Raw genomic sequence first — 25781 nt, 5'->3', positions numbered from 1 at the left:
TTTCAACCATGCCTCCCTCCCGACCACTACCACCACAGTTCTGCAATTCAAAATCACGTCTAATGCTGGTGGCTCAGAGATCCCATCACGCTGGATATTGCAAGAGCCAATCCCTGAGCGTGTTTTGGCTTTGGTTCCATTTGCAAGGCCATCTTGCCTTGTGTCACACTAGGCTGATACCTATGGCAGCCCTAGGAGGTAAATATAGGTTTTCTTTCTCTTTTATTTGTAAGTGTAGCTATATCTTTGTCATTTTACGTATCTGTATGACTGTGCGTACTAGGGAACAGGGTACTCTGAGTGAACCATAGCCTAACCCTGACTAAATGCTGCCAACTTTCTCTCCCAGAAACATACTTTAAAATAGTATAATTTTTAAGTATACATTAGAGAATTAAATTATATTCCTATACCTTGAAACAGGGATAAGATTATACCTTCTTGATCACTGAGATGCTTGAAAATATATAAAAGCTCTATAGTTTTAAGATCACTTCCAATTCCAGTAAAAATGGACCAGGTAATTCAGACTAATCCTGTCAATGGCAACATCTAGAAAAGCTGAATTATATATTTAAAAAACCTTCATGGTATCGAAGTGCTAACATGGCAGTGAAAACTCATGGGGGCCTGATCCAAATGCCCAGTTTCTTTTCAAGTCTCTAATTACTTCTTGTACTTTCTGGAGTTGACATGGAAAATTCTATTTGTTTTATTTGTTCACATTCTGAAATAAAGGAAGAGATAAATGAAGGTATATTTTGTAATGAAAGACATAAGGAAAAATAGGAGAGGGGAAAAATTAATATTATATGCTTGTGGTAATGTAAACAAGTTTAGGACAACAAAGATTCAAGAATACAATATATGATAAGGGAACAAAATATATGTCATCAAATAAGGCCATACAGAAAAAGGCTCATAATTTTTAAAAGTAAATTAACATTAATTAAAATCATTAAGTAAATTATCATAGTAATGAATTTCTAATTCCTTTGGGCTATGAAGCTGATAGTCATATGCCATAAAAATTTCATACACCCTTAGGAGTAAATATTTGCAAATCATGTATCCATACAACTCAACAGCCAAAAACCAGTCTGACTGAAAGATGGGCAGAGGATCTGAAAAGACATTTTTCAAAGAAGATACCCAGATGGCAAACAGGTACATAAAAAAGTGCTCAACATCACTAATCATCAGGGAAATGCAAATCAAAACCATAAAGAGGTATCACTTCGCATCTGCTAAAGCGGCTGGTAAGAAAAAGATAAGAAATAACAAGCACCGGTGAGGATGTGGAGAAGAGGGAACCCTGTGCACTGATGGTGAGAATGTAAACTGGTACAGCCACTGTGGAAAACAGTATGGAGGTTCCTCAAGAAATCAGAAACAGAGCTACCATATGATTCAGCAATCTGAAGAAAATGCAATCACTATCTGGAAAAGATATACGCACCCCTATGTTCACTGAAGCATTATTTACACTAGCCAAGACGTGGAAACAACCTAAGGGTCCATGGCAAATGAACGGATAAAGAAAATGTGGTGTATATGTATAATGGAATATTATTCAGCCACAAAAAAGAAGGAAATCCTGCCATTTGTGACAACATGGATGGACCTTGATGGCATCATGCTACGTAAAATAAGTCAGACAGAGGAAAACAAAAGCCCCTTGATTTCACTTACATGTAGAATCTAAAACAAAACAAAACAAAACAAACTCGTAGATACGAGAGAGCAGACTGGCGGCTGCTAGAGGTGAGGGGTAAGGGGTGGGGGAAGTGGGTGAAGATGGTCAAAAGGTACAAAATTCCAGTTATTAAGACAGTGAGTCCAGGGATGTAATGTACAGCAGGGGGACTACAGCTAACAATACCGTATTGTATATTTGAAAGTTGCTAAAAGAGAAAATCTTAAGAGTTCTCATCACAAGAAAAAAAGAAGTTAGGTTGTTCACCTGAAACTAATATAATGTTATGTATCAATTATATCCCGATACATATACACAAACAAATATTTAAAAAATTTAATACACACTATTAGGATTCAAGTAGGGAGATTAGGCCATTGGGAATTAAAAAGAAAAGCTCATTAACTCTCTTTTTCTGTTGCCAAGTTCCCAACCTGGCTTTGTGACAGATGGCACAATTGGCCCCAATCCTTCATCTCTTTCTGCAGCCATGTCCTTTGCTACTTAATATTGCACAGCGGCTGGGATGCTTTGGTGAGCCAGACTTACGGGGCTATTTTCTCTCTTGTGCCTCTGCCTTCACAGTGGGATCAAGGTCAGAATAGCCTGCTGCAGGATTAGAGGCATGAAGAACAGAGTATTAACTATGGTTAAAGGCAGCGTAGACCAGCAGCTAGCCTGGTATGGAGTAAACCCAGCCGAAGTCAGCAAAGTCACCTAGCTGCCCCTCACGGGCCCCAAGACGTATAAGCAGTAACTGCTTATTGCATGCAGCTCAGATTTTGTAGCTGTTATACAGCAATTTTGTGGCCACAGTTAAACAGACTTTCACAGACTTCAACTGACGACTGCGTTTTTAACTTTCTGCGGAAAATATTTCCTAGTTACAACATCACTATTTGACATGTCTCTGTGTCTTCACTATGGCCTACTGAATCTCAGACAGCATGACTGCTTACTGCTGACCTGAGACAGCCCCCAGAAAGTCAATCGAGCTCTTAACGAGCCTGGGAAGCGAGTCAGAGAGCTGTCTTAACGAAAAGAAGGAGTGATCCTAAAATACAGCAGCGTAAGAAGAGAGGTAGGAAAGGGTGGAAAGCTGTCTGGAGGAATCAAGAGGGTAGGTAACCCAAGGGATCTGTGTATTTGTATTGCAGCTGAGGTCCGTTTGGTTCAAGAGAGTCTGCTGATAACGTTTCCTCTGCTGGCGCCTGACCTCAAAACTCTTCCAAGCGATTTCATGCTTTTAACAAACTCTTCTCCGTGAATGTTAATAACACAGGCTATTCCCACGTGATATTACATGGAGCAGTATCCAGGTAGACGACATTTAAAGCTGCGGTAAAACAATCCTTTTAAAACTGAAAAAGTTAAACTCCACTCCCATGTTTCTATATCGTCATCTAAATGTCACACACGCAGGTTTTCTTCCACTATGGGAACGCCGAGTCTCTAAACTACTTGTTCGTTATACAGAGAATAAAGTGTATATTTACAAAGCTTTTAAAGAAGCCCTGCGGTCGTCTAGAGCTACTGACCTCATCGTACACAGCTACTGGCCTGCACTGAAGCTGAAAGCTCCCCTTAAAGGTCATCCTTCTTATTGTTTCAAATGGTCTGCAACCTAATGAAATGCCCATCTGCTCTTTCACAATTTGTAACACTTGACATTTACACTGGCATTCTATGTGGCATGCCCAGAAAGCAGCAGATAACAGTTATTATTAGGAAAATGCCCTAACAATTTACCTTTTAAAAGGAATACTTACTAGTATTATTTGCCTACAATTTTGTTATCACAACACTTTGTAAGCCTATATATTACCAAGGTATCACAATAATTCCCTTAGACAATAATACTTTAATTTTCTTTTAACACATAGAGAACAAGGAAAACACTGATTCAAATTTGTGATAGCAAGGTCTAGTGACATTTTCTACTAAAGTTCACATTTCAGAACTATACAAATTACCAATATACCACCATTATATAATCAATTCGTTCAATCATAAAATATTATGATATATACATCTATAGGTGTGCCTGTGTATTTGGAACATAAAATTCTACTTAGTAAATTGATTATAACTTCACAGTTGCTGTCAAGACAAATGAGTAAGAATTCTTAAATGAAGACAGTCTAAAAAAACACTGACCTCATTTTCACAAAAGAGCACCTTGGAAACATACTAAATTAAATACATGTTAAAGGAAGTAAACCCTAAGACTTATAACTCACATGTGCGAATTCAAGGCTAAATCCCTGTTACTTCTAAATTCAATCACTAAACCATCTAAATATCTGCTACCATCTGAATGTTCGTACCCTCCGCCCACCAATTCATATGTTGAAACCTAACGCCCCAGGTGGTGGGAGTCTTTGGCAGCTGATTAAGTTGTGAGGGCAGAGCACTCATGGATGGGACTAGTGCCCTTATAAGAGAGGCTTGAGAAGGCCCCCTTGCCCCTTCTACACTGTGAGCTTACAGAATAAAGACAGCCATCTATGAACCAAGAAAGGGGCCCTCACCAAATACCAAATCTGCTGATGCCCTGATCTTGGACTTGCCAGCCTCCAGAACTGTGAGAAATAAATTGCTGCTGTTTGTGAGTCACCCAGTTTAGGGCATTTTGTTACAGTAGCCCGAATGGACTAAGACACTATCTGTTAAGAATAAAGAAGTAAATATACTATGCATGTATTAAAATAGCAGATATAGATCTCTATGTTATATTGTAAAGTCGGTAAGTAAATCACAAAACAATACTACTTAAGTAAAAAAGAAAGACGTATTTGTATTGTGGTACAAGAGAGTTTTAAAGCTTGGTCTAGACTCAAATTGGAGTTTGAATGCTAGTTTCGAGACTTGCCTGCCGGCATTGCACTTTTAGCAGTCTACATCGGCCAGGCTACTAAGCTCTCTCAGCCTCAATTTCCACATTTTGTAGTGGCGGATTGATACTTCCATTTCAAGGGTTGTTGTGAGATAAATGAGATAACACATTTTAATGCCTTGGCACAATCCAAGCCACTATAGATGTTTAATAATGGTAGTTATTTTTATGGCCCTATCCTAACCTTAAAAAATGAATTCTCTGGTACCATTTAAGAGTCAGAAAGAAGGATGTAAGGATTTGTCCCTATAGAGCTTTAGGTTTTTATGACACATAACTCTGCTGATTAATAACAAAGAAGACTTAGAAAAAAAAATACATGTGTAATGATAAAATAATTTCAGATTATTATAAGCAAATATACGTACTATGTATATAACTCATATATGTTATATTCTACTAAATCCTAAGACATTCAAATAATAAGGTTGAAAAGAAAAACATATAGCTTTTTTAGGCATATGAAAGAATATATCCAAAAACACATAGTGAGTTTCGATGGCCATAAAGATGGTCCACACAAAGGATCAACTTGAGAAATCCTTTTACCATCCTTTCTCCTGATGTGAACTAAAGCTATAGTTAAGCATGCTAAAATGTTCTGAGAGCAAAGAAACTTCCACAACTAACCTTTAGGAAAACAAATTTAGGATTCTGGAAAGCTGCTCATTCTACATTTCAAGTTTTGTATTTTCAAGTCGCCCTTTTAAAAAACACACTGTTGTTAAAATTCTAGCTTTCCTTTATTTCACAGCTTAAACATTCATTAATGATCTGATTTCTGTCACTTTTCAGCCTTGTGGACTTGAGACTTAAACATCTCACCTATAAAAAGAATTCTCCCTTTACAGACATACCAAATTTCAAGTCAACATTTCCACTTACAGGTAGAGTAGCTATTCTACTTTAAAACGTGTTTCAATCTTGCTCTCACTAAAGATTTAACACTTGGCTATTTTCTTCTAAATGTTTTCAGTGAGATAATTATAAAGGAAGAGGAATATGGCAAGATCAAAGAACAAAACTTGTCAAATTTAAAAACAGAGAGGAGTGGCAGAAATAGTGTTATTAATAGCCAAAAAACAAGAGATGAACATTAAAACGTTACTTGTCATTACTCAATAATATTTAATAAAGATATGACGCTCTTTGAACTGTTATTTAATGCTTAGGCTTTCTTTAAACGCTAAAATGAAAGTAGAAGAGTAAAACTACCTTAAAAAAAATTCACTTAAAAACATTTTAATAAACTGTGAACAAGATGGCGGAGTAGAAGGACGTGCTCTCACGCCCTCTTGTGAGAATACCAGAATCACAACTAGCTGCTGGACAATCATTCACAGGAAGACACTGGAACTCAGCAAAAAAGATACCCCACATCCAAAGACAAAGGAGAAGCCACAATGAGACGGTAGGAGGGGTGCAATCACAGCAAAATCAAATCCCATAACTGCGGGGTGGGTGACTCACAGACTGGAGAACACTTATACCACAGAAATCCACCCACTGGAGTGAAGGTTCTGAGCCCCATGTCAGGCTTCCCAACCTGGGGCTCTGGCAACGGGAGGAGGAATTCCTAGAGAATCAGACTTTGAAGGCTAGTGGGATTTGACTGCAGGACTTCAACAGGACTGGGGGAAACACAGACTCCACTCTTGGAGGGCACACAAAAAGTAGTGTGCGCATCGGGACCCAGGGGAAGGAGCAATGACCCCAGGGAAGACTGAACCAGACCTACCTGCTAGTGTTGGAGGGTCTCCTGCAGAGGCAGGGGGTGGCTGTGGCTCACCGTGGGGACAAGGACACTGGCAGCAGAAGTTCTGGGAAGTACTCCTTGGCGTGAGCCCTCCCTGAGTCTGCCATTAGCCTCACCAAAGAGCCCAGGTAGGCTCCACTGTTGGGTTGCCTCAGGCCAAACAACCAACAGGGAGGGAACCCAGCCCCACCCATCAGCAGTCAAGTGGATTAAAGTTTTACTGAGCTCTGCCCACCAGAGCAACACCAAGCTCTACCCACCACCAGTCCCTCCCATCAGGAAACCGCACAAGCCTCTTAGATAGCCTCATCCACCAGAGGGCAGACAGCAGAAGCAAGGAGAACTACAATCCTGCAGCCTGTGGAACAAAAACCACATTCACAGAAAGATAGACAAGATGAAAAGGCAGAGGGCTATGTACCAGATGAAGGAACAAGATAAAAACCCAGAAGAAGCACTAAAGGAAGTGCAGATAGGCAACCTTCCAGAAAAAGAATTCAGAATAACGATAGTGAAGATGATCCAGGACCTCGGAAAAAGAATGGAGGCAAAGATCTAGAAGATGCAAGAAATGTTTAACAAAGACCTAGAAGAATTAAAGTACAAACAAACAGAGATGAACAATACAAAAACTGAAATGAAAACTAGACTAGAAGGAATCAATAGCAGAATAGTTGAGGCAGAAGAACGGATAAGTGACCTGCAAGACAGAATGGTGGAATTCACTGCTGTGGAACAGAATAAAGAAAAAAGAATGAAAGGAAATGAAGACAGCCTAAGAGACCTCTGGGACAACATTAAACGCAACAACATTCACATTATAGGGGACCCAGAAGGAGAAGAGAGAGAGAAAGGACCAGAGAAAATATTTGAAGAGATTATAGTCGAAAACTTCCCTAACATGGGAAAGGAAATAGTCACCCAAGTTCAGGAAGCACAGCGAGTCCCATACAGGATAAACCCAAGGAGAAACATGCCGAGACACATGGTAATCAAATTGGCAAAAATTAAAGACAAAGAAAAATTATTGAAAGCAGCAAGGAAAAATGACAAATAACATACAAGGGAACTCCCATAAGGTTAACAGCTGATTTCTCAGCAGAAACTCTACAAGCCAGAAGGGAGTGGCATGATATACTTAAAGTGATGAAAGGGAAGAAGCTACAGCCAAGATTACTCTACCCGGCAAGGATCTCATTCAGATTCGATGGAGAAATCAAATGCTTTACAGACAAGCAAAAGCTAAGAGAATTCAGCACCACCACACCAGCTCTACAACAAATGCTAAAGGAACTTCTCTAAGTGGGAAACACAAGAGAAGAAAAGGACCTACAAAAACAAACCCAAGGCAATTAAGAAAATGGTAATAGGAACATACATCTCGATAATTACCTTAAATGTGAATGGATTAAATGCTCCAACCAAAAGACACAGGCTTGCTGAATGGATACAAAAACAAGACCCATATATATGTTGTCTACAAGAGACCCACTTCAGACCTAGGGACACATACAGACTGAAAGTGAGGGGATGGAAAAAGATACTCCATGCAAATGGAAATCAAAAGAAAGCTGGAGTAGCAATACTCATATCAGATAAAATAGACTTTAAAATAAAGAATGTTACAAGAGACAAGGAAGGACACTACATAATGATCAAGGGATCAATCCAAGAAGAAGATATAACAATTATAAATATGTATGCACCCAACATAGGAGCATCTCAATACATAAGGCAACTGCTAACAGCTGTAAAACAGGAAATCGACAGTAACACAATAATAGCGGGGGACTTTTAACACCTCACTTACACCAATGGACAGATCATCCAAAATGAAAATAAATAAGGAAACAGAAGCTTTAAATGTCACAATAGACCAGACAGATTTAATTGATATTTATAGGACATTCCCTCCAAAAGCAGCAGATTACACTTTCTTCTCAAGTGCGCATGGAACATTCCCCAGGATGGATCACATCTTGGGTCACAGATCAAGCCTCAGTAAATTTAAGAAAATTGAAATCATATCAAGCATCTTTTCTGACCACAGCGCTATGAGATTAGAAATGAATTACAGGGAAAAAAACGTAAAAAACACAAACACATGGAGGCTAAACACTACGTTACTAAATAACCAAGAGATCACTGAAGAAATCAAAGAGGAAATCAAAAAATACCTAGAGACAAATGACAATGAAAACACGACAATCCAAAACCTATGGGATACAGCAAAAGCAGTTCTAAGAGGGAAGTTTATAGCTATACAAGCCTACCTCAAAAAACAAGAAAAATCTCAAATAAATAATCTAACCTTACACCTAAAGGAACTAGAGAAAGAAGAACAAACAAAACCCAAAGTTAGCAGAAGGGAAGAAATCACAAAGATCAGAGCAGAAATAACTGAAATAGAAACAAAGAAAACAATAGCAAAGATCAATAAAACTAAAAGCAGGTTCTTTGAGAAGATAAACAAAATTGATAAACTGTTAGCAAGACTCATCAAGAAAAAGAGGGAGAGGACTCAAATCAAAAAAATCAGAAGTGAAAAAGGAGAAGTTACAACAGACACCGCAGAAATACAAAGCATCCTAAGAGACTACTACAATACTACAAGCAACTCTATGCCAATAAAATGGACAACCTGGAAGGAATGGACAAATTCTTAGAAAGGTATAACCTTCCAAGACTGAACCAGGAAGAAATAGAAAATATGAACAGACCAATCACAAGTAGTGAAATTGAAACTGTGATTAAAAATCTTCCAACAAACAAAAGTCCAGGACCAGATGGCTTCACAGGTGAATTCTATCAAACATTTAGAGAAGAGCTAACACCCATCCTTCTCAAACTCTTCCAAAAAATTGCAGAGGAACGAACACTCCCAAACTCATTCTATGAGGCCACCATCACCCTGATAACAAAACCAGACAAAGATACTACAAAAAGAGAAAATTACAGACCAATATCACTGATGAATATAGATGCAAAAATCCTCAACAAAATACTAGCAAACAGAATCCAACAACACATTAAAAGGATCATACACCACGATCAAGTGGGATTTATCCCAGGGATGCAAGGATTCTTCAGTATACGCAGATCAATCAATGTGCTACACCATATTCACAGATTGAAGGAGAAAAACCATATGATCATCTCAGTAGATGCAGAAAAAGCTTTTGACAAAATTCAACACCGATTTATGATAAAAACCCTCCAGAAACTAGACATAGAGGGAACTTACCTCAACATAATAAAGGTCATATATGACAAACCCACAGCAAACATCATTCTCAATGGTGAAAAACTGAAAGCATTTCCCCTAAGATCAGGAACAAGACAAGGATGTCCATTCTCACCTCTATTATTCAACACAGTTTTGGAAGTCCTAGCCTCAGCAATCAGAGAAGAAAAAGAAATAAAAGGAATACAAATTAGAAAAGAAAAAGTAAAACTGCCACTGTTTGCAGATGACATGATACTATACATAGAGAATCCTAAAGATGCCACCAGAAAACTACTAGAGCTAATCAGTGAATTTGGTAAAGTTGCAGGATACAAAATTAATGCACAGAAATATCTTGCATTCCTATACACTAATGATGAAAAATCTGAAAGAGAAATTAAGGAAACACTCCCATTTACCAGTGCAACAAGAAGAATAAAATACCTAGGAATAAACCTACCGAGGGAGACAAAAGACCTGTACGCAGAGAACTATAAGACACTGATGAAATAAATTAAAGATGATACCAACAGGTGGAGAGATATACCATGTTCTTGGATTGGAAGAATCAATATTGTGGAAATGACCTTACTACCCAAAGCAATCTACAGATTCAATGCAATCCCTATCAAATTACCAATGGCATTTTTTACGGAAGTAGAAAAAAAAATCTTAAAATTTATATGGAGACACAAAAGACCCCGAATAGCCAAAGCAGTCTTGAGGGAAAAAAACGGAGCTGGAGGAATCAGACTCCCTGACTTCAGACTATACTACAAAGCTACAGTAATCAAGACAATATGGTACTGGCACAAAAACAGAAACATAGATCAATGGAACAGGATAGAAAGCCCAGAGATAAACCCACTCACCTATGGTCAACTAATCTATGACAAAGGAGGCAAGGATATACAATGGAGAAAAGACAGTCTCTTCAATAAGTGGTGCTGGGAAAACTGGACAGCTACATGTAAAAGAATGAAATTAGAACACTCCCTAACAACATACACAAAAATAAACTCAAAATGGATTAGAGACCTAAATGTATGATCAGATACTATAAAACTCTTAGAGGAAAACATAGGAAGAACACTCTTTGACATAAAGCACAGCAAGATCTTTTTTGATCCACCTCCTAGAGTAATGGAAATAAAAACAAAAATAAACAAATGGGACCTAATGAAACTTCAAAGCTTTTGCACAGCAAAGGAAACCATAAACAAGACCAAAAGACAACCCTCAGAATGGGTGAAAATATTTGCAAACGAATCAACTGACAAACGATTAATCTCCAAAATATATAAACAGCTCATGCAGCTCAAGATTAAAAACACAAACAACCCAATCCAAAAATGGGCAGAAGACCTAAATAGACATTTCTCCAAAGAAGACATACAGATGGCCAAGAAGCACATGAAAAGCTGCTTCAACATCACTAATTATTAGGGAAATGCAAATCAAAACTACAATGAGGTATCACCTCACACCAGTTAGAATGGGCATCATCAGAAAATCTACAAACAACAAATACTGGAGAGAGTGTGGAGAAAAGGGAACCCTCTTGCACTGTTGGTGGGCATGTAAACTGATACAGCCAGTATGAAGAACAGTATGGAGGTTCCTTTAAAAACTAAAAATAGAATTACCCTATGATTCAGCAATCCCACTACTGGGCATATACCCACAGAAAACCACAATTCAAAAAGACACATGCACCCCAATGTTCACTGCAGCACTATTTAAAATAGCCAGGTCATGGAAGCAACCTAAATGCCAATCGACAGAAGAATGGATAAAGAAGATGTGGTACATATATACAATGGAATATTACTCAGCCATAAAAAGGAACGAAATTGGGTCATTTGTTGAGACGTGAGTGGATCTAGAGACTGTCACACAGAGTGAAGTAAGTCAGAAAGAGAAAAACAAATATCGTATATTAACGCATATATGTGGAATCTAGAAAAATGGTACAGATGAACCGGTTTGCAGGGCACAAATTGAGACATAGATGTAGAGAACAAACGTATGGACACCAAGGGGGGAAAGTGGCGGGGGGTGGTGGTCGTGGTGTTAATTGGGCGATTGGGATTGACATGTATACACTGATGTGTATAAAATGGATGACTAATAAGAACCTGCTGTATAAAAAAAAAAATGTGATCAAATGTATTCTATTGGAAAGAAGCAAAAATAGACCATGTTTACTGTCTAAAAAAAAAAAAAAAATTTTAAGTCAGTGACTTTCTGTTATCCTTTAGCACTGTAGGATGATAGGCCTGAGTAATTTAGGGTCACAGACTATTTGACCAACAGCATCAATTCAATCCAATGTTTTTGGTATATTTTAATTTTGTTAAAGCCTTTTGTCGCCACTGCCTTAACTGAAGTCACATGTTACATTTACCACTGCCCCCGCCTGACACAGAAGAGTGATATCTTTTCCATATATATGCTGGCTCTTCTTTATAATGTTGTTTTCAGGTGGGACTATCTCATAAGGATATTTTTTTCCTGACACTTTCAGTAATTACGCTGAACTCTACTGGAGATAATACCGAATTTCATTTATAGCAATAAACCATGTTTTTAAAAGTAATAAGTATCATAATAAAGCTTCTATAAAAAAAGTTTGAGAGAAAAATTAGTCATCTAATTACCTACAAAGAGCTTCCATGGTCTCTGTAGGGCCAGTTTTCAATAAACAAAGTTAAAAAAAAAAGATGCTTCTAAATTATTTGTCAAGGCTGCAAGAATAATTGAGTAGAAAATAGCACCATATTAATATGCAAACACAATGGAGCCATCCATTGGAACTGAAAGCAGGAAGGTCTCATGAAATGACTGTTAGCACCAAGGATCATTTTATGCAAATTCCTTAAGTTCAATTTGTTACCAACCTACTCTAAAAATTATTCCAGAACCAGGTAGAACTACTAGGATATAGGTAAAGCCAGATTACAATTGACCCTTGAACAACATGGGTTTGAACTGGGAGGGTCCACTTACATGCGGATTTTTTTCAGTAGTAAATACTACAGTACTACATGATCCACAGTTGGTTGAATCCACCGACGCGGAAGGGATGACAAGGAGATCCACGAATACGGAGAGCTGACTATCAATTATACATGGATTTTTGACTGCAGGGAGGGTAGGTGCTCCAACCCCCAAGTTGTTCAAGGGTCAACTGTACTTCATTTTATGATGTTTCAACTGGAGCAGTCAGGGAAGCCAAACAACAACAACAAAAAAACATGGTTGGCTATCCCTATAATGACAGTAGAGATACCACATTTTGGCACATTCTCTAAAATTAGTCCATCAATGACAGCTAAAGATGTACTAAAGCCTTACTCCTTGGATTTCAGTTAGCATACATATCTACTAGTTAAATATGTATGCTTAACTTTAAAACATTAATGTAGAGAATTAAGATTATGATTCAGGCATGCAGCTATTATTTTAAATATATGCAAACAGCTGTTTCGAAAAGAGTAATTTTGGAGCTAAACTTCCACAGTCTAGGGTTAGAACCTTTAGAAAGTAAATCAACATTTTTCTTTTACAGTTTTAAGCACTTCACTTCCTCCAATCATTTTCTGATAGTTCAAGTCAATTTCACACTAGGTAACAGCACATGAATGATATCTGGAGTGAGTGGTCTCATGACAGGAAATTTGATCAATTTGAAATAATTATACTTAAAAATATACATAATTTAGCCCATAAAGTGGCACATGCATTTTTTAAAAAGTCTTATAAAACCTGCCTGCATTTTGTAAGTATAGCAATGGTAGGAGGGTCAATTTTTAAGAGGTAACATTTTTTTCTGGTTTAAATTCATAAGAAAGTTTCAAAAATTCACTATAAAATTTTCCAGTAAATTAATATTCAGTCAATTCAATATTTATAGTTAGTCAAGTATTGTGTAATTAGTAATTTTAAACAAAATCATGAAAGCTTACAGAAGGGATTATCACTTACCAGCTGCTCCGATTTTACACCATACAACTGGATGGTCTTTGCGACGTTTTTTGACACAGCTAATGTGAGGTCTGCATCAACAGCAGCTACATTTAGTTCACTAGAGAAAACAAAAACAGACTTTAATTATTAGCAACACAGTTCATCAACAAAGTAAAGAGCAACATATAAACCTAATCCCAATAAACAATGTGGTGATTTTTTTTATAGATTTCACTGGTTGCCTCCAAGAACTGATTGCACTGTTTCATTTTCCCTCCTAAATACAGCATTAGAAAAAAGTGCTCTAAGACTGTCTGGTTAATGACCAGTTTTTCATTAATAAAAGCACGTCATGTGTGAGTTCAGGCTGTGATTAAGAGAGTAAATTGTGTGCAGATTTTTCAAGTAGCACTCTTGTTAATACTGATAAGTGCAATTAGAGACACTGCATGTCACAGACATCTGCAAGGAAGTGACAGCTCTTGAATGGAAATGGTGACCTTGGAAGGACAAAGGCTAAAAATATAAATTACAAGATACATAAAGATACTCAGTTTCTGTAGAAATTATGCCAATTCATGCTGTTTTGATAAAATAGCTTTTTAAATATTATCAAAAGCATAACAAGGATTTAACTTGAAATTTTAAAAATTTGGATTCTTAAAGTATTTCTTTGTCATGCTTATTTTCAACTTTAACATTGGATTAACTGGGACATTTGAGGTAATTGCAAAAAAAAAGTATTTACAAAGACCACGGGAAGTTAACTTTTTAAAAGTTAATTTTTAATTAAGAGTTAAAAATTGGATGAAAATGCATATACACGTAGAAAGCAAGAAAAGTAATTATTGTCTCTCAAGTAGCAGAATAAATCTTGGCACTTACCAGGTTGCCTTTATGAAGAAAGTGAAGGACTTTAAAACAACATCAGTGCTTACTATGTGTGACAAAAATGCCCTTTCATATACCAGTGAGACATAATTTTATTAAAGTTCACTTTCACATTCTATTAAACAACGGCATAAGTATGCTTCTTCAAGTCCCACCTTACAATCGATCACAGCATTGTCAAACTGCACCGGGGAATGGGAGAGATACCTCTTTAACATGTCCATAAACAGGTAAAGAGATCAAGTTCAATCCATCACCAGTTTTGCCACTACCATATGAAACAAATAACGGAGACATTAGGGTATAATCATCTATAGTCAGGACTTTGGAAAGTCAAGATAACTGTGGAAAGATTTAGGATCAAGATGCTAGGCAATTTCGACGCTGTATTTAGATAGATACGCATATTATACCTGTGGCTTTTTAGTCGTACTCTCACATGCCTCAGAATCACCATCTTCAAATTTGTCATCTAAAAGAATCTAGACTTTTATACCTTGGCTCTATATTGCCTAACTACTAATTTTACTCCTCAAAATGTTCACCTATAAATGTATAGACCTACTGTTATGACAACTTGTTATTATGAGCGGAACTGAGATAGTCTCAACTGCAGATTAACCTGGGGGGTCAGTAAAATGTCTAAAAGCAACAGTATAATACATCATCCACAACCATTCAGGTGGCACCTCTGCTAGCGTATCTTCCCTTTTGAGAGTTTTAAAAGCTGTCACATTCACTTAGAAAGCTTAAAATAGCAAACGCAAGTAGACTAATCAGGATTATAATCCTTGCACACCATGAAGTACTTTCTGGATTTAAGATAAAAAAAAGTTGATCTCCATGCTTTAGCTTCTCAATTTGTAAAATTATTTTTATGTTAATTTTCCTATGTAATATTAGAAATTTACTATGGCATAAAGAATTAGGTTGTTTTACTTTGTATCCTTGACAAAATACAGAATAATGATAATTGACTATTTTTAGACTGTATTTAAATGGTTTTGTTAATTGGAATCTCAAGTATTGATACTTACTACATGTGCACTCCCTCAATGCAAAACTCTTGATTTAATTTCCAGACTAATTATTTGAATAATTTGAGATAAATTAAAGAGGTACTGCCATTATACATGACTAACAAATGTAGCAGGCATTTTATGGCATGCCATTATATGAAAATACATACCTTGCTATAGTTTTAATGATACCTTCAAGTTCATCGGCAGAAGGAGGATTACGACCACCAGGGGGAAAAACCAAGTTGATAGGATCAAAGAGTCGAGATAAGGATTTTGATAGATAAGCAGCCTCATAGGGTCGTAATGAGTCTTTCAAAGCCTTTCCTGGACTGTGGGAACAAAGTTTATTAAAAATGAACTTAAATTATACAAAACTAAGTGCTAGTGTATCAGGTTGTAAATGCCTTTCTTAAAAACATATCTCCTATATAAAATGTAACTCTATATGAAGAAAAGAAAAAATTTTGTTTAAAAATGTATAAATATATTTACATAATTAAATGCTTATTAAGAACTCAACATTTTAATTTATACATAATTCCTGGGCATAAATGTTATATAATATGCACCAGTACCTACTGTAGTAAGTTTGTCGCTTGAAACTAAAAGAGTAACACTGTAAAATCTTGTTAATTCTAATGGGGCCATGCCTTCACTTAGCATGTTTCTATAGAGCATATAAGAGAGGCAAGTCTGCAGAGACCTGCTCCCACCAGCTCAACTCTTTTCACACACAACAGCTGCCCTCTCACAAGCTCAGTGCCTAAGAGGGAAGTATACAGGTGTAGGTTTTTATCAGCCTTCTGATGCCAAAACTGATACTAACAAGAATGAGGACAAAATGAAAAGTGCTTGTGCAAGTCCCACAGTCACCCAAATACTCCCAATTGTAGTTCTAAGGTAATTTGTTTTACAACATTCTTCACAAACTAAAATTTAGCCTACTAAACACTTCTTTCCTCTTCAGTCCTCCTATGTCTTCAGTTATTTCTGTTGATTTTCATTTACTTGTCCAACTATTGGATCTTATATTTTACCTCTGACAATTACTATGAAATACCTATAACCATATAATTAACTCTATCTTTTCACATCACCCCTGTTTATGATCCTTCTACTGGCCTTTCCATTATCTTAAACAAACAAACAAAAACAAATCCCCCTTCACCCTAAATGTTCATCTTTAAAACATCTGACCTGCTCCTTCAGGTATAGGAAACTTGGCTTTCTCCTTCTCCACCTTCGCTGGTCAACTGACAAGACCTAGAGGTCAGAACGCTCTTGGCTCCTACAGCACAATTCCATACTTATCTCGTAACACTCTCTCATTCAGTAAGTATTTCACTCAACACATAGTTCCTGAGAATACTATGTGCCAGCCCTCACTGAGTGCTGGGAAGATAGAGATGAAATTTGCTTTACAGTCCAGTGAAGAAATGTGCAGGTAAAGTGTGAACTGTAATAACTTCCATAACATGATGAGAGAAAGACCACAATGGGAACAGGGAAGAACTAGTGTCTAAATGTGTCTGAGGCAATCCTCTACTGAAGTCCACGCCAGCTATTTAAATGTCTTTCCTATTTTTGCTCCGGTCATTTACTGACCTTAAGAAGCCTCTTCTCTCTTCTGCAGAAATTTCAGCACTAAGTTATAAGTACGAACATTCTCCTTGTTCTCCAAGGATCCTTCCAGAAGGTCCTGCAGCTCTACTCCAACACCAAAGCTGCCAAGGCCCAGCTGGCTATCTGCCAGCAGCCAATCCTCAAGCAGCTCGCAGGGGAGAAGCAGCTCTATGCCAACATGTTTGAGAGGCTGGCTGAAGAGGAGAGCAAGACCAAGGCTGCGGTCGCTGCCGGAGACCAGCCTGCTGACACAGAGATGAAGGAGGAGCAGAAGAACGACATGGCAGGGGGCCGGCCGCAGGTGGAGGCAAAGCACAGCCTCACCCCAGCCCTGCTCCAGCGGCTGCCGGCCTCCCCTGCTCCCTACCTTACTCCACCCTGTTAGTTTTGGAAAACCTGAAGAATCTGGGGGGCGGGCAAAAAAGGATCCTTGGTGATTACAATGTCAAAACAAACAACTTTTCTAAAACCTGTCCTGTACTAGAAGCCTACGTTCATTTTAGCTTTACTATGGAGCTTCCATGTTGGAGTCATCGTTTTGAACTGCTCTACCTCTGACGTCTCCAAGCTCGAAGACAACTTTCCACGCCCCCACTTGCCGCTATCTCCTTCCCGCCTACAAATTCTCTCAAATGTCTACAATTTGCCAGGTACTTCCTAGATGCGGGAAATGTAGCAATGAAGTCAGTTAAAAAAAACTCCCTGTCCCCTTAAAGAGACTTCTGAGAACACAATATTGTAAATCAACTCTACTGCAATAAAAACTAATAAAAAAAAAAAAAAGGCTTCTGAGAAACACACAAAAAAAGAAATAAAATTTTTAAATGAGTTAACTACGGAATACAATGGAGAGTAAAAAATTCTAAGAGAAAAAGGAAGTAAGGAAGCCAGAGACTGTTTTTTTTTTTAATCCAATTTTACATAGGGTGAGGCAAGGGAAAGCTTCCTGAGAAGATGCGAGGGAAAAGAGGGAGCAAATTATATAGATTTCCAGGGTAGGCACTTTCTATAGGGAGAGAACAAGCGCAAAGGCCCTGAGAAGGGACTTAGACCTGGCTGCGTTTGACAAAAAGTTAGAGAAGCAGAGCACTTAAGTGACAGGAGAACAGTACAAGATGAGGTCTAAGAGAAAACAGATGCAACAAATCATGCTGGGCTTTGTATATCAATAAAAGTGCTAGATTTTACTCAAAAGACCTTGCTCTTTGACCTTACAGTGATCAGCGCTATGGAACCCTACGCTCATCCTCCATCAGCCCACCACTTCAAGGTGCTCTCATTAGCATCCTGATTTTTCTAATTTACCTTCCTGTCAAAGCTCTTACGAAGAAAATCTCATTTAGATGGTCTCTGTATCTGCTGCTAAGCGTTCCATGTATTGCAGAGAAAAAGTAAATTGTTTGTATTAAATGTTTATGCAAACCTCTTAATTCCAAGAAGACCTGAAGCTCAAGGTATTAAAATTCTACTTCTGCAGCCCTTCACTCTCCACAGCTGACCATCTGCCTCAACTTTACACTAAGACCAAAACCACTGGCAATGACCTTCATCAACCTGATGCTAGCTTATTTTTTCCTTTGTAACTTCACCTACCCTCGGCGATTTTCCTCTTATCCCAAAGAAAGAGTAGCTTTATTCCTTTGTTCATATCAAAACCTCTCAGAAGAATTACCTACATCCTTCTTTCCCGTTCTCTCTTTTTTTTAAAACTGCTTTATCAAGATTTAATTTACATTCAATTCAACCATTTAAAGTGTATAATTCAATGGTTTTCAGTATATTCACAGGTATGTGCAACCATCACCATGCTCAATCCTAGAACATTTTTATCACCTTCAAAAGAAAACTCATATCCTTTAGCTTTAACCCTTTACCGCCCCTCACCCCATCCCCAGCCCTAAGCAACCACTAATATGCTTTATATCTCGATAGATTTCCCTATTCTTAACTTCCATAGGAATAGGATCATACAGCATATATCGGTTTTATATGTGGCTTTTTTCACTTAACATAATTTTTTCAAGGTTCAGTCATGTTGTAACACATGTCAGTTCTTCATTCCTTCATTCATATGTGGATATATCACATGTGGTTACCCATCTGTCTGCTGATGGACATATTGGGTGTTTCTATCTTTTGGTGATTATGAACGCTGCTATAAACATTCATTACAAATTTGTGTGTGAACACATTTTTAAAAATTTGCTTAATATGCTTTGTTTTTATCGTGATAACATATACATAACACATGGGTGTTGTGCACAATAAGGAAGCACCCACCTATTGATCTCATCTGTCTGAGGCTTCACTTCAGCTAACTGGCAACTGAGGGCAGGATGAGAAATGCTGAAGTTCTGCTCTTCTTAGAAAGAAAGCCCTCCAGTTAGGAGTGGCGGGGGAGGGAGCCCTTTGTTCTTGGCTGTCACAGTCCTGAGTGGAGCCTATGCCTTGCTGAGCTGGGAAGAGGGAGGGAGGAACAACAGTCTTGGTTCTAATATCACAGGCTCTTACGGAATTCTTTCTACCGAATTTTCATAGACTTTCTTGAGTCGATGATTTTTAATTTGCTGTTTGCTTTTTTTTTTTATAAATTTATTTATTTAATTTTTTTTTTTTATTTTTGGCCGCGTTGGGTCTTCGTTGCTGCGTGGGCTTTCTCTGGTTGCGGCGAGCGGGGGCTACTCTTCGTTGCTGTGCTCCTCGTTGCGGTGGCTTCTCTTGTTGCAGAGCACGGGCTCTAGGTGCGTGGGCTTCAGTAGTTGTGGCTTGCAGGCTCTAGAATGCAGGCTCAGTAGTTGTGGCGCACGGGCTTAGTTGCTCCGTGGCATGTGGGATCTTCCCGGACCAGGGCTCGAACCCACGTCCCCTGCATTGGCAAACGGATTCTTAACCACTGCGCCACCAGGGAAGCCCTGCTGTTTGCTTTTAAAACCATTTCCAGACACTTCAAATTGTTTGGTTTTTAATAGTTTTCACCAGATTCACTGTGGGGTGGGTCAGCGGAGTGGGGACGGCTGTCATCCCAGAAGTCAATCTCCTCCCATTCTGTCTTTCATCAATTCTAATAATGCTTTTGATCCACCATTCCACATCTAGGCCTTGAATAACCTTATTTTGGTATATCAGGAGGTCACTTCTCAGTCCTAAGCTTCTTCAGCTTTTCAACAGCATGTGACACAGTTAACCATTCCTCCTCTGACTGAAATGAACTCATTCTTTGGAGTTCCACATAACTTTCAGTTTTCCTCGTATCTCACCATTTTTTTTCTTCTTAGTCTTGCAGGCTGCCACTCCTCTGCACAATCTATAAATTTTGGAGTGCATATCTTGGGCCAAAGTTCCCTTTTCTCTTTATATGTATCTTCCCTATGGAATCTCCTCCAGTCCCATGATTTTTAAAGATCTGCAGAGTGATGACTCTCAAATATGTATTTCTAGCCCTGATTCACATTCAACTACATTTTCAACAACTCTGTAACAACTCAATTTGCATCTTTGATTCAACAGTTTCAAAAGAAAAACCTTAACACTACTCGATGGGGAATTCCCTGGCAGTACAGTGGTTAGGACTCCACGCTCTCAACGTGGAGGGCCTGGGTTCGATCCCTGGTCAGGGAACTAAAATCCCACAAGCCGTGTGGCATGGCCAAAAAAAAAAAAAAAAAAAAAAAACCTACTAACAAACAAAAACGAAACAAAACAAAAAACCACCACTCGATGCAACAACGTCTTCCAATCATTAGGCTTCTCCCACCTTGTCCACACATATCCTTGATTCTTCTTTTCCTCTCAAATGCGAGCTACCAGCAATTTCTACTGGCTTGCCCTCTACACTACATCTCGAATCAATTTGACCAGTTCTCACCATCTCATCCACTCATCCTACTTCAAGCCATTATCATTTCCTGTCTGGATAAACAAAACAGCTTCTCTTTCAATGTGGTGACGCTCCCCCTTAGTTGTCCACAAAGAAGCCAGCATGCTAATTTTTAAATGTTTATCAGTTCCTATCATTCCTCTGTTTAAAAGCAAAGGTTTCCAGTGTTTTGAATAAACTCTAAACCCCATATCATGGTGAGTAAAGCCCTACATGATCTTACATTCCCCTCCTCTCTGACCCAATTTTTTACCCCACACTCTCCCTCATTCTTCGTGTTCAGCTTTCTATTTCTCAACCTCCCCATCTTAATTTTCTCAGACTCTAAATTTGCTCTTCTCTCTGCCTGCAAAAATCTTACTCCAAATCTTCCATGGTTGATTTCTTCACATTATCTCGATCTTGGGTCCAATGTTACCTTTCCATAGAGGTCTTCTCTGACCACCCTATATAAAACACTGTCACATTATCTTGTTTTGTCTTCTTCATAGCAAGAACAGCTCTCAAAAATTCAGCATGAATACTCGATGATGAAAAATGTTATGTTAACCTGGTTATTTGTGCCTTGATTCTATTCAGATTATTCTAAGGTCTCGTTCCATTCATTATCTCTTTTCTTCACTTTCTCTCTCCACTGGTTACTTCTATCTATAAAAACTCTCAGCTTTCCCTCTATCATTAAAAACAACAACAAAAAACCTTTCCTTTGGCTCAGCTACCATGGTCAAATTTATGTTTGTTTCTTGCCTCACTTCTCAAAAGAACATATAAATCATATTGTCATTGTTTCCTTATTATATCCTCATTATTTTTTGGTTTCTTAGAAGAATATAGGTCATAAGTCCTCTTCCCCACCTTACTGAAGTCAGTCTCCAAAAGGTGATAATGATGTCCCAAAACACAGTGGTTTTTTTTTAATTCTGATTTTTTTCTCTACATTGCATTTACTGCCTTTCCTCTATCCCCACGAGTAACATATGCTCATTTCAAGTAAAAGCAGAAAATACAGAATAAAAACTCTACCTCTTGGACATAAAACACTATTACCTTTTGCTATGTACATTTCCAGAGCTTTTCAGTGCCAACATATGAATTTAAAAATAAAACTAAGCCAGAAATACAATGATACTATATATGCTATTTTGTATACTTAAAAAAACCTTAATACATTACAAGATCTTTGAATATCAACAGATAAATTTTCAGTCTTCTTGTCCCCTCGTTCCATTAGTCCTCACCTAATCTCCATGTTTAGCATGAAAGAGTAACTGAAGAGAACAACAGCGTCTCCTTCTATCATACCAGCCTACCCTTATGCCACTTGTTTTCCCAGTCAAAACTTCCTCTATTTTACCAGTCAGAACTTCTTACTACAGTGGATACAATTCAGCGATAAGTATTCAGGAGAAAAATTTTTTAAGATAAACATTAAAATAGCACTCATAAATCTAACCTTTTTATTACAAGGTCAGTGATCAGAATCTACTGCTACTTGAGTCAGTCTCATCACAATAAATGATTCTAGTGTTTAAAGATGGTGTGCAAGCCAATCAATTGATTTGGTGCTCAAAGAGAAATCTGAAAACAATACTCTTTTTCAATTTAGGAGGAAAGCTGGCTGGTTTAAGCTTATTGAGATGGTACAATTTTTCCGATGTGGCTTATAAATATGGCTACATATACTGTATTTCATGAATAATCTAAGAGATTTTCAGGTTTAATTTTGACTGTACTTAGTTTTTTCCCACCAGACGGAGAATCCATCCCAGAATAAGATTTATTTCCGCTATAGTTCCTGAACACACCATTTCCTTTTTTTTTTTTTTTTTATTTTTTTTTAACCATTTCCTTTTATATCACATTCATGCCAGTGGTCCATCAATAATGATGCTGTCTGATGTAATTACAGGTTATCTTATAATATCAATTAAATGATAATGACCACATATGCTCATCTCTTAGCTTCTATTCACCTTAATTGGTGATATACTTTAAAACGAATCTTAATCAGGAACCAGGCTGCTCAACTAAGGATAAATTTCGACTTCTTCAGTTAAAAGTATTGTGAAGTCTTTTAAAGTAAATAAATAAATAGTAATCATTACAAGTATTCACAAAGATTAGCATTTTCCCATTTTCTAACTTATAATAAAAATAAAAGACAAAATCCTTAACAGGCCAACAAACAGGTTTGATTAAACAAACATACTCATAATCTGGCTTCTTTGGTATGAATATGTCTTGTGTATCATCTTCCATGTGTTGTAATTCAGCATAGAGGTCTGCAGTTCCACTTGAATTAAAATTTCCTTGAATACTTTGGCTGTATTGTTGAAGACGCTTCCATAAGTCATTATAAAGACACAATAATTTAGGGTATTCTCCTTCAAATGCCTGTTTCAAAAACATAGAAGCTGCCAAGCAAAACAATAAAATGGATTAGATTAAATGATTAAAAAATAAAATGTAGCAAATAAAAATTTCTTTTGTATGTGAAGATGGTGCCAGAAATAGCCTATACTATAGGACAAACCAAAGATGTGTTCTAATAAGGTCTTTCAGAATAATGCCAGTAACAGTAATTTTCCTCCCAGACTATTTACTGCACGTGATATGTGGACCATATATTTTGAAACTTAATCTATAAGGAAATAGACAAATCAACAATTACAGTTGAAGATTTTAATTCTTTCTCTCAATAAATGATAAAACAAGTACACAGAAAATCAGTAATTGACATTTATAGAATACATTATCCAGAACAGCAAAGTAGCCATTATTTTCAAGTACACATGAAACATTTACCAAAATCAACGATTTCTGATGCCAAGAAACAGTCTAAATAAATTTAAAAGGTTCCAAGTCATACAAAGTATGAAAACCAAAACAGTTTTAGATTAGAAATCAGTAACAGAAATATTTTTTAAATTCTGGATAAATACCTGGAAGTGGAATTGCTGGATCATTTCTGTTTTTAATTTTTTTGAGGAACCTCCATACTCTTTCCTAGTGGCTGCATCAATTTACATTCCCACCCTTTTCTCCACAACCTCATCAACACTTGTTATTTCTTGTCTTTTTGATACTAGCCATTCTAACAGGTTTGAGATTATACCTCATTGTGGTTTTGATTTCCATTTTGCTGATGATTAGTGATGTTGAGCATCTTTTCACATACCTGTTAGCCATCTATATGTTGTCTTTGGAAAAATGTCTACTCAGATCCTTTGCCCATTTTTTAACGGGATAGTTTGATTTTTTGCTATGAGTTGTATGGGTTCTATGTATATTTTAGATATAAACCCTTTGTCAGGTATATGATTTGCAAATATTTTTTCCCATTCAGTAGGCTGCCCTTCCATTTTGTTGATGATTTCTTTTGCTGTACAGAAGCTTTTTTGTTTGATATAGTCCCACTTGTTTATTTTTCCTTTTGTTGCCTTTGCTTTTGGAGTCAAATTCAAAAGAAAATCACAATGAGATATGACCATATACCTGTTAGAATGGCAAAAATTAAAAAAAAAATCAAATGTTGGTGAGGATAGAGGAACTGAAACTCTTGTATACTGTTGGTAGAATGGAAAAATTGTATTATCATTCTGCAAAACAGCCTAGCATTTTCTTAAACTGTTAAAGACATACCCACCATATGGTCAAACTATTCCTCTTCTACATGTTTAGCCAACAGAAAAAAAAGTATATGTCCATATACAGACTTCTATATGAACAGTCAAAGCACCTTTATTTGTAATAGCCCAAAACTGGAAACAACCCAAATGTTCATCAACAAGTGAATGCATACACAAACTACAGTATATCTGGACAATGGAATACTATACAGAAGTAAATACATAATACAATATGGATGAATCTAAAAACAATCATGCAGCATGAAAGACAAATAAGAATACACAATACATGCTGTATCATTCAATCTGTACACAGCTCTAGGAAAGGTAAACCAATAGATAGTGACAAAAAGCTGGTCAGAATTTGCCTGGGGAAGAAGAAAGGAGATGGCGGGGAGAGGAATTACAAAGGGGTACATGGAAACTTTTGCGGGTGAGAAATACATTCATTGATCTTGACTTGTGATGCTTTCATGGGTGTGCACATACGTCAAAACTTACCAAACTGTACACTTTATGTTCAGTTTACTGTATACCAATTATACTCTAGTAAAGCTGTTTAAAAAAAAAATCTTGGAGAGGACTTCTGTGAAATCTCTCCTTGCTGATGAAGAGGTCATTCACCATGGCCTGAGTGTCCCCACACATTCTTGCAAGGTATGCCAATGAGAGGCCCTGGTTGCTCTTTATCCAGGCCATTTATCAGGTTTGCATTTGTAGCAAGCAACCTTGAAACATGAGGTAACTTTGCCCTGCACACAAAGAGCAGGCTTGCTTACTGCTTACGGCAAAAGCTGTACATTCTCCAAGCTTAAAGTTCTCACCTGTGACACAAACTCACAGCATACGTACCATTCACATGGGCCCAAACTGCGTCTCCCCAGGAGGCCTGGAGGCACAGGGAACCAACATACAGATATGCCCATACTCACGCGGCTTGCTGTGCTGTGAGTAATAAAGTTCTGCTCTGACCCAGGAGTCTCATGTCTTCTGACAATATCCAGAACACTTCGGCAGGCTAGCCTTTTTAAGTAGGGTTAAAACCTCAGATCCTTCATGGTTCTTGAACTCCTCTAATCTAAATCATATTCCTTTTGTTATATTCTCATAACAATCTGCTCTTTGTCTTCTTTACATTTACCACAATTTCTAATTTTACTTGTTTAAAGTATGCTTCCCCTACTTGACCGCAAACT

The 25781-nt window shown here is 37.4% G+C and overlaps 1 protein-coding gene across 1 annotated transcript in view; it reads right to left on the bottom strand.

The window, feature by feature from the left end:
* Positions 1–25781, bottom strand: part of COG5 (component of oligomeric golgi complex 5) — a 296956-nt gene that overhangs the window by 52764 nt on the left and 218411 nt on the right. Inside the window, exons 12-14 of the mRNA XM_068550382.1 lie at positions 23166–23370; positions 15624–15785; positions 13562–13661 (exon numbers count right to left, since the gene is read on the bottom strand). Of these exons, the coding sequence (XP_068406483.1) occupies positions 13562–13661; positions 15624–15785; positions 23166–23370 (467 nt within the window). The remainder of the gene's footprint in view (positions 1–13561; positions 13662–15623; positions 15786–23165; positions 23371–25781) is intronic.

Source organism: Eschrichtius robustus, chromosome 8 (assembly GCF_028021215.1).
Source record: "Eschrichtius robustus isolate mEscRob2 chromosome 8, mEscRob2.pri, whole genome shotgun sequence".
NCBI lineage: Eukaryota > Metazoa > Chordata > Mammalia > Artiodactyla > Eschrichtiidae > Eschrichtius > Eschrichtius robustus.
The sequence above is the reverse complement of the archived record's forward strand: the minus strand, read 5'-3'. Positions and strand labels throughout refer to the sequence as shown.